At 42.1% G+C, this 10,521-nt stretch overlaps 1 protein-coding gene across 2 annotated transcripts in view; it reads right to left on the bottom strand.

Annotated features, from left to right (window-relative positions):
• Nucleotides 1–10,521, bottom strand: part of IL36G (interleukin 36 gamma) — a 20,955-nt gene extending 10,434 nt beyond the window's left edge. Inside the window, exons 1-2 of one of the 2 annotated variants that reach the window (XM_045287153.1) lie at nt 10,402–10,521; nt 1,472–1,620 (exon numbers count right to left, since the gene is read on the bottom strand). In XM_045287153.1, the coding sequence (XP_045143088.1) occupies nt 1,472–1,601 (130 nt within the window). In that variant the 5' untranslated portion in view covers nt 1,602–1,620; nt 10,402–10,521. The remainder of the gene's footprint in view (nt 1–1,471; nt 1,621–10,401) is intronic. The other variant, XM_045287154.1, reaches the window with a different exon arrangement.

The raw sequence follows: 10,521 nt of genomic DNA, 5'->3' as shown, positions 1-10,521 counted from the left end.
TATTTTGTCATATCTTGCCCTGTCCGACGTCTCCCTTCACCCACTTTTCTGTTGCCCGTCCCTCAGGGAGGAGGTCACATATAGTTCCTTGTAACCAGTTCCCTCTTTCCAACCCACTCTCCCTCTACCCTCCCTGTTTCGCATTTTTAATTATGCAAATGTTACTTGCAAGTGATATTCATGGTTTTGTTACAAAATTTCTGAATATTGTTGGGCCATCTTTCTCTGGAATGGATACCAATATGGACCTGGTAGCTGTCTTCCAAAGTTGTTGGCACAGATCAGTGACTACTCCTTGAACTACATCCGTTTCCTGAAACTTTTCAGCTGTTACTTCAACTGAAGTTTGATTTAATCAGTGTCTTCAGTGTAGCTTGGGCTTCTTTGTTTAATATCATCGGTCCTTGATCTAATGCTACTGCTTCAAATGCTTGAACATCATCCAATTCTGTTTGGTACAATGATTGTGTATTCTTTCTGTTTTCTTTTGATGCATCCTTAAATATTTTGCCCATTTAATCCTTCAAGATTTCAGATTGAGGCTTGAAATTGTTTTTCTTCCGATCTCTCCGTTGAGATCTCCTGAGAATGTGCTAGTGTCCTCCAGGGATCTCAGTCCGAATACTCCTTAGATGCAAGGAAGGCAAGGCTTCACCTCACATACTTTGGACATAGAAGGAGAGACCCATGCCTGGACAAGGGTACCATGCTTGGTAAAGGAAAGGGGAGGAAAAAAGATAAAGATGCTCGATAAGGTGGATTAACACGGTTGCTCAAGCGTACCCACAATCGCAGGCTAGCGCGGCACTGGGCGGTTGAGCACAGCCTCACTAGGACTTAGAGCCAGCTTGATGGCATCTTACATGACCAACAACAGCAGGGATTTCCATCCTGTCCAATGTCATTTGAGGTTGGGGAACTAAAAGTCTAAGGGGCAAGATTTGAACTGAAGCTGGGTAGGGTCAGCTTTCCGGATGCAATTCTCATATGACAGAGCTTGCTACCCTCATTGATGAGCAAGTTCATTGCCATCATGAGGGAAATTCCTCAGCACAATTTTCCTGGCTTTTTTTCTACCGAGGAAATATTCCTTTTTTCTCAAAATTGCTTCTTAGTAACCCCCTGTGATCATCCCAGTTCCTTCACCAAAAAATAAAAATAAAAAATCTACCAAGACTACTCCTTTGTGATTAAAAATAAACAAAAAAAAACCACCAGTTCCTCAAAACCTTCTGAGCTGACCTCTCTGCCTTGGGTGTAACTGGCCCAGCAGAGCCCCTCAGAACCTAGTGTTTTGACTGGGGCTTTCCATACAGCCACCCTAAAGAAATGAAGACCAATGTATTACAGAGAGGACTGGTCTGAAACCATCCGTCAATCTCACAGGCACGTGTAACATGCTCTTTTTGAAATAAATCCAGACATGTATGAACTGGAAACTTAGTAGCAATATGTTTTGACTTTCCCTTACCCTCCTTCTTGGCTGAATCATCCATTTTGGAGTGTCTAGAGGAGGTACCTGGGGGTACAGGCATCTTGGATCTCCAAAGTCCCATCTCAACTTTACCATCTTGATGTGGGTGTCCTCCAATGCCTTCCATAACGGGATTGTCTCTGCACCTGTGAAGACAGAGATAGAAGAGAAGAGTTTCAAAAGACATGTCCGAGACCTCGGGGGATGGTCCCTGCGGCTCCTCTTTCTGACAGGTTGATGGAAAGCCAGGCTTGGCACAAAGTCCTTGTCAGAAGATTGGAGCTACCCTTGAGGGACATACCCTCAAGCAGTTTCAAAGAGAGATCAGATAGCATTTACCTTCACCCAGGAATCCATCTAAAAACACTATCTCCTGAGAATTTCCAGGGTTGCACATAACTTTTTACCCTGAATACCCCTAACCTTCAGCTACCCGTATCTCCTCCTCCCAGAGATCCTCCCTCTGCTAACAGCTACTTCCACCTGGAAGCAGGAGAGGGTCTTGTGCCAGCCATTCTTCCAGAATCCGACCAACTTGCCCTGGAGAAGCAGCTAATCCTACAAAGCACTGACTCAGCTTGGTTTCATCCCATAGTTGAGTCCCAATGTGCAGTTAGGAGAAAGGACACTTCCTTAATCTGAGGGCTTTCCCGCTATCGAGTGCACCTGACGAGGAAGAACTTCTATCCAAAGACCAACTGAGTGAACTGCTGCTCCGGCACTTTCTAAGATCTTGACAGGCTCTGACAGGTCTAGGTCATCTATGTGGAGAGCACAAGGAGGCTCGAGCTTCCTGGGTGGGGTGTGACTACCATGTGACATGAAAGAAAGCTAGTTCCTCCAGTGCTTAGGGCCCGTCAGGCATCAGCATAAATATGACCTATCAAGGCTCCCTACGAAATAGGGTGGGGCCCCACTCCACAGTCAACCATGGGAAATAGAGATAATGACAGGCCCTGGGTGTATCAGAAAGGGGAGGCTGCGGGACTTTCCCGGGGCTCAGTCATCCTCCTCTGGCCCTCTAGCGTGAGGGCGGAGAATGCCAGGCCCCTTATGACAGGAACTAAATGTCCTGACACTGGAAACCTAATCCTTTCCAGGCAGGCTAAGGAGGGACGAAATTATCCATGGAAACTGAATTATCCATGGGCTGTCTGGTATTTCCTGAGACCCAAGGCCACGCCTGTATAGAGGGTTAGGATGAAAAATACCCTGCACAGAACATTCTTTGCACATCTGCATCATCTGTTAGAGCTACCACTTGGGACTAAACAGCATATTCATAACTGAGACAAGCCTGGTTCCCTAAATTCAGTGGGCTCCAGAATTGTCTACGTATATCAAGAAGTATTAAAGATTTCTACAAAAATTAAGTTCCAGATCCCAGCACAGTCTCTACCCTCTGCTCTGGCAATGGAGACACGTGGTGGTGGTGGTGGTGGTGGTGGTGGTGGTGGTGGTGGTGGTGGTGGTGGTTGCCATGGAGATGGTCCTGACTCACAGAGACTTTAAGTAAAATAGAACACAGTACCACCGGTCCCGCCACATCCTTGCAATCATTGCTACGTTGCTACGTTTGAGCCCATGATTGAAGCTATTGTATTAATCTGTCTCTATTTCACTGAGTCTACCAAGATGTTCTTTTCAAAGGACTGGTCCCTTCTGATCATATGTTCCAAAGTGCATAAGACAAATTCACCATCCTGCCTTCTAAGGGGCGTTCTGGCTGGCTGTCTTCCAAGACAGACTAGTTCCCATGGTAGCAGTCAATAAATGTTAGTGGGTGTTTTTGTCTTTTTCGATATCAGTTTTGTTACACTTTCATTCTGTCTGTTCTAACCTTGTATGAAAACTTGCTAGAGGCAGCAAGTTAGTTTATACCGATGAATGAAGGGAATTTATGGAGGGAGACTGGGAGCGCTGAAAAGCTCCTGTTTGCCTGTCCAGATAGAACACGAAGCACGAAGCACTAGACAGGCTTCTAGGCATGCTCATTCATGAGCCTCTTTCTAGCGCTGCTTGAGCTTTCATTCTAGGCTTTTTGAATGTTTTGCAGATGAAGGCGTGTATTTCTTTCCTGTCAGAGCCCCCACCCCACATTTTGGCTCCCAGTTTATCTGTTAGCCTGGAAGAGAGTGTGATCATGAATTCAGACACACGTATGCAGACTATGCTCAGCCCGGTCACCTCACTGGAATCCCCTTTGCCCAGGTGTAGCACCCTTTAATTAAGTGCCATTCAATGTGTCCTCTTTTGTGTGGTGCTCATCACACAATAGCATCCCAAAGACCCCATCACCTGCCCCCTTCACTCCACAGGTGTCTGTTTCAGTCAGGCTCCAGTTTGGAAAGTAAAAAGCACACCAGAAATGACAAACCGAGGTAACTGGATATAAGTGGTTTGTTCCGTGTGAGAAGGAAGTGCTGCGGGACCTCAGACAGTAGCAACTCCAAGGAGGGAAGAGAGGCAGACCAAAGGATCTAAGAGATTGAAGGGAGTATCTTTAGAAGTAGCAGGTCTGTCTCAAGAGAGACCTCCCGCTCCACGTAACAGATGCTCAAAGCTCTGAGTCTAGTCTGGCAGGTGCTTGGACCACTGAGGTTGACTAAGGGGAGAAGGCATTCAGAGATATTCAAAGAACTTAACCCTGAGAAGTATATGTTCATTCATTTAAAAACCACGAGTTATACCTAAACGTTTCTGTGTCCAGACAAATACTATGTATTGTAGTGGGAACCCTGGTAGGGTGGTGGCTACACGTTCAGCTGCTGTCTGCAAGGTCAGCAGTTTGGAACCACCTGACACTCCAGGGGAGAAAGACAGGGCTTTCTACTCCTGTAAATAGTTAGTCTTGGAAACTCACAGGGGCAATTTTACCCTGTCCTAGAGAGCTGCTATCGTTTGGCATCGACTCGATCCATGGCAGGGAGTTTCACGGAGTACAGTGGCAGCCGTCCTCTTTAACCTCAGCGTCATTTCACCTGGTCCTGTTGCTTCCCACTTATCGAACCCAATACTTAACCAGAATTCTCGGCACTCGCCATCCATTCTGATAGCTCCGTTTAAACGCCAGTGAGTATGTGCTTCAGAGAAATTAGTGGGAATAAGAGTGATGGTGACTGAGGAGAACTAAATTGTTTAGGCTGATAATTGGAGGACAGAAAAAAAAACATTTATTGATGAAATGGACCCAGAACTTTCGTCTGGAATGTAGTAGGGATAAGGTTTATATGACAATGTCATGGAACTAGAAAAAAATGATCGATATTGATGCTACTTGTTAAATAAATGTGGTTTTACTATGTGAGCACATGCAGATTATATTTCATTTGGTGAGCTTCTTTTGATTCATGTCAAACTGCCATACAGAACAATGACAAGTATGCACACCATTAAGTGCAGCTTGAATTGAATTCAGGCAAATGTTCATTAGGCCAAAAATCTTGGGCATTGGAGTGGTTACCTTAAGAACTCACTTAGACCAGGTTCTAATGTCTAAGCTCTAAACTGTTGTCAAGCATAACATCAAGAATGGGTTGTATTAAAGAAAGAAATCCCAGCCCACTAAGGGCACCAGCATAAACCAAGACCCAGGAATTGATGGGACGCCAATTGGTACATCTTAACAAACTGATACAGTGCTGGAACACACACTAAACCATGCCCCCCAGAAAAAGAAATTTGGAAGACAGCTACCTGGCCAACTAACTGAAAAAGATCCATATTTGTGCCCATTGCAAGGAAAGATTACTGAACAAACTGCGAAAATATCAAACAATATTAGTTATATCACATGCAAGTAAAAGTTTCCTGAAGATAATTCAAAAACCATTCCAGCATAACATCACCAGGGAGCTATCAACACTTCAAGTTAGACTTAGAAGAGGACCTGGAACAAGGTATATCATTGCTGAATGTGAATTCCAGAATGCTTAATTGTGACCATCCTGAACCTACACATAGACCAGTAGGGAGTTGTCCAAACACAACAAGAGGACACTGTATGTTTTTAAATTAGAGAAGATGTGTGTCGGGGTTGCTTTCTTTTACGATATTTATTCAATCTGCATGCTGAGAAAATACTCTAAAAAGCTGGACTACGTAAAGGAGAATGTGGCAGAAGGATTAGAGAGCAACTTATTTACAACCTGTGCTGTGCAGATGACACAACCTTGCTTGCTGAAAGCCAAGAGGGCTTGAAGCACTTGCTGATGAAAATCAAAGGGAAGAGGGAACCGATAGCAAAGACTGCATAACTCCACTCGAGGGGAACGAGTAACAGAATTCTATGGGGAACGGATTCAGTGGATGGTGTAAGATATGGCAAATAATAACAATAAATACTTATAATATTAGAATAAGGGTTCCTGGAGGGGTGGGGGAGGAGGGGATAGAGGAGAGCTGCTATGAAAGAGTTCAAGCAGAAAGAAAATGTTTTGAAAATGATGGTGGCAGCAATTGCACAATTATGCTTGATCTAACCGAATTGTGGATTGTTATAACATCTGTTATAAGAACTCTTAAAGGACAACAGCCTTCAGTGTGGATCACAGAGTAACGTAAAGGAAATAAAAGTCCTCAAAACAGAGCCAAACTGATAAACTGAGAAAAACGCTTAAGTTGCCAAGGACGTCATTTTATTTGGATTCACAGTCAACACCAAGTGAGGCAGCTTTCAGAAATTAAATAATGTGTTGCACTGGGCAAATTCTGCTGCATGAGGACCACTTTAAAGTGTCAAGGAGAAAATAGGTCACTTTGAGAAGTAAGGCATGCCTGATGAAAATGAGGGTATTTTCCATCACCTCCTCTGTATTTAAAATCCAGGCAATGAATAAGGAAACCTGCAGGAGAATTGGTGCATTTGGGGTTTTTTTGTTTGTTTGTTTATAAATACTTTTATGGGGAGCTCTTACATCTCTTATCACAATCCATGCATTCATCCAGCGTGTCAAAGAGATTTGCACATATGCCGCCATCATCGTTTTCAAAGCATTCTCTTCCCACTTGAGGCCCTGAGATCAGCTCCCCATTTCTTCCCCCTTCCCTGAATTGGTGCATTTGGGGGCTGCCAGAAGGATGGATAAATCTGTCTTGGAAGAAATACAGTCCAGATGTTCTTTGGAAGGGAGAATGGTGAGACATCTCCTCACCTATACTTTTAGCAGGCGAGGCCAGCCCTGGAAAAGGGGCATTATGTTACCAAAGTATGCCAAGAAGAGGACAACCCTAGACGAGCTGGATTCACACAGTGACAACCACAACGGGCTCCAACAAAAGGCAGGATGATGCAGGACCACGCGGTGTTTCCCTCTCTGGACATACGGTTGGTATGAGGAGGTGCCAGCTCAATGGCACATAACAGGGGCAGCTAGATATTATCATCCAAGCTTGTTTGGCAACAAGTCCTACTGGTTTTCTCACTTAACACCCCATGACCCTAATAGGTCCAGGACACATCAAATGAAAAACAGGTTGGAGGAAAGTGCTTAATCCCTCAGCACCACTAGAATGCTAGAACCAATGTGTTCACAGATGCACAATCTTCAGAACATTATTTTTATGTGACCAGATAAGCAATAGGAACCGATAAAGCAGAGGTGACCATAGAGCACTGAAGGTTATTTGGCTCCATATTTGCCAAACACACAGATCATTATAAGTTAGTGGCATAATGAGTCCTAGAACCCACAATCCCCAATCCTCAATATGGGGCTCTTTCCCAGGGTTCTCATTCACTGCCCTGGAGCTACAACGATAAACAAAGCCACTGGATAGTATCGTTTAGGCCACATTGAGGGCACCTGTAAACGGAACTGACGGTGTGGCCTGGCTTTGCCAATGGAAAAGAACTGACATGCACCTCGGAGGGACTGAGGGGACAGCAGGGTGTGTTCCAAGAACCACTAAGACCAGCATGTGTCATCTTGTACTCTAGTAGACTTGGGCGAATGCCAACAAAATTGCTGGAGCTGTTCCTGCGCTGCAGCCTTTATGCAATGTGAGTGGGATGATGTAGTCAGACTTTTTCAAAGTCTGTAGACTTGCAGTCTTTGTTCTTCAAAAAAGTCTGAAACTTACTGTTCAAGACCCGCTTCCTTTTGGATTGATCCATTGCTTTTTAAAGCGGGATCCTTCACTAAATCCTAGATTTCTGGGACATGGGTCCACATGCCATTTAACATGAAGGACAAAAATAAAATGTCCCCCCAAATTATTCATCAGCATAGCAGAAATAAAAGCAAGCACTGAAAGAGTTAAGGTACAAGAATCTAACCATTCAGGGCATCATAAAGGTATATGCCTATGAATTTGAAAGTTATTGATTAAATTGACACATATCTGGGGGGAAACACCCAACAAGTGATAAAAAGCTAAAATAATAAAACGCTTAATTGGACTGACTATGGTACAATACTTAAATAAGGGCTATAGATAAAAATGTTTAAGGTTTAAAATGCCAGGACAAGAAGTCATGTAAGGATTTAATCTGTATGAGTCAATAATCCATGTAGTGCAACTTGTAGTTATCCTACACTTGTTTAATCTCTGTTTCTCAATTGTGTTTTAAATACATTACAATGGGCTAAATCAACGACAGAAGGAATTCATGCTCCAGGGAGATGACCGATCTTGCTCTCTAACATGAGGTGAACCAGACACATGTAGAAACATAGATACGGGAATAGACTTGGGGCTCACACGTAATCCTAGCTCCAATCTAAGAACAAGTAGTTCTTAGATGACCCTGATCGATACTCACCCTCAAGAAAGAAACACAAAATATGGGTGCTAAATCAAAATGTGGTGAAGAAATTAGATGGTGCCCAGCTCTCCAATAAGGCTTGTTTTCAAATAAGCAGCCAACTAAGTGAGATGTCAACTAAGCTTATATGGAAGAAGTATACCAACAGGTGTGCTCAAAGGATTGTAAGTAATACAGACCAAATCCAAAAGAGGAAATTATATCAGAACTTAAACTGTGAAATTCTTGTTTGCAGAAGGCAATGGACAAAATACATTTGTAGGATCTACACAGTGAATAAGTGTCTGGTGATTTCCCTCTGACCATAATTGAGGGATGGGAATAGCCTGATTATCAGACAGAGAATATTGTAGAGGCGACTATAGTAGATTAAAATGAAAATTATATCCTGAATGGTTAAAACCTTTTTATTTGATCTTCCTTTTGACAGACTTTGAGTTTTATCTGGTTTTTAATATTTTCTGTTTTGTTTTGTTTTCAAACTGGGGTCTATCTCTGTTGTGTTTTGTTATTGGTGGTAGCCTTGACTGTTTCTGTTTTTCAGTATATGAATCCCAGGATAGGTGACTCTGAAGAGAAAATCACTAGATTAAGGGTTCCTGGGGGTAGAGCAGGGGAGCTAATATCAAGGAGTACGAGAAGGAAGATAGTGTTTTGAAACTGACTGGGGTGGCGATTGTACACTTCCTGATATGAGTGAACAATTGAATGGCATAATATCTGGATTAATTTTTTAAATCCTGGACAAAGTGGTCAATGGCAGAGAACCAGTGAACAAAATGCAAAAGCAATGAAAGAAAAGATAATAAATGGAATTCCTTTGAAGTTTTACAAATTTGGAGAAAATTTACTTAGAAAGCAAGTTAAATGACAAATACACAAAATCAAGGTAGTAGCAGAGTAAGGCCTAGAACCCGCCGGGCAAGCAAACCAGGAGAAAATATTTGTAAAACACCTAACAAGTAAATAATTAATATCCCAAAACTTTTAAATAGCTTTCTGGCTGATCAATAGGAAAACACACACACAAATTATAAAAACTATTTGTGTGTGTGTGTGTGTGTGTGTGTATTCGAGTATAAGCCGAGGCACCTAATTTTACCACATAAAACTGGGGAGTTTTTTCAGCATAAAAAATGTGCTGAAAAACTCAGCTTACACTCAAGTATATATGGTATATATAAAGGATTTCATGGAGAAGAAAATGTAAATGTCCAGTTGATGCAAATAATTATAGTTAACCGCACTAGTAATTAGTAACAAGTAAATCAAAACAATAATGAGACTTAGCTTCCACCCATCAGGAAGGCACAGATTTCAAAGGAAGATAGGGATGTGTGAATCAATACTGCATGTTTTGAAAGCAACTTTGTAAGAGCTAGTTTTTTTAATTTTAATGTGTACTCTATTAGCCAGGAAATTTTATTATAAGAATACATTGATTTAGTTACTCTGAGCTTTGAAAATGGGAAAAATCTAATTCCAAGTGGCTAAAATAATAAAAATACTCACTGGATCACATAACTGAGAATCCAGAAGTAGTGTAAGTTCAGGGTTGCTGAGCTAATAATTCTATTGCATCAGAAAGGAATAGAATTATTTTTATTCTTGGCCTTTACAACCAAAGGTCACTAGTAACTAGTATATCTATCTTTATGTGTTACATTTCATTTTGATGACTTCCAAGTTTTCTATGTTCATATTTTGTACATTTCATATCCTGATTATCAATCGATATTTTTAGCAGTTTATTCTCAATTATCTGTCTTGGGACAAACCAATCTGTCTGGGGAGAAGTAGAACTGAAATGTTCTCTAGAGGCTAAGACGGTGAGACTTCATCTTGTGTACTTTACACGTGCTGTCAGAGAGACCAGTCCCTCACTGGAGAGTAGAGAAGTGTTAACTTGAGAGAAAGGGAAGACAGGATTCCACAAAAGAGACAGAAAACAAAGTTGGGAGCTAGGTTAAGCTATTCGAAGTTTTTATAAGTAGCCATATATTAAATACAAAATGAATTATCTGAAATATAAATCCTCATTTAATTCTTAGTAAAAGTTTGCAAGAATAAGCATTCGCAAAAAGAGCTAACAAATATCATCACTTAAAAATATATACATTATGGGGGACTTCCAGCAAGATGGTGACTGAGTAACACATACCTGAGGGACTCCGCAGAAATCAGCGCAGGAGAGTCACTAAGAGGGAAATTCCACACCTCCGGGTCACAGGAAGAGCATCACAGATCCACTGGGTTTGGGGGAGCTGTGGGCTTTTGGCTT

Source organism: Echinops telfairi, unplaced genomic scaffold, assembly GCF_000313985.2.
Source record: "Echinops telfairi isolate 266 unplaced genomic scaffold, ASM31398v2 ScPeMD7_11;HRSCAF=52, whole genome shotgun sequence".
Lineage (NCBI taxonomy): Eukaryota > Metazoa > Chordata > Mammalia > Afrosoricida > Tenrecidae > Echinops > Echinops telfairi.
The sequence above is the reverse complement of the archived record's forward strand: the minus strand, read 5'-3'. Positions and strand labels throughout refer to the sequence as shown.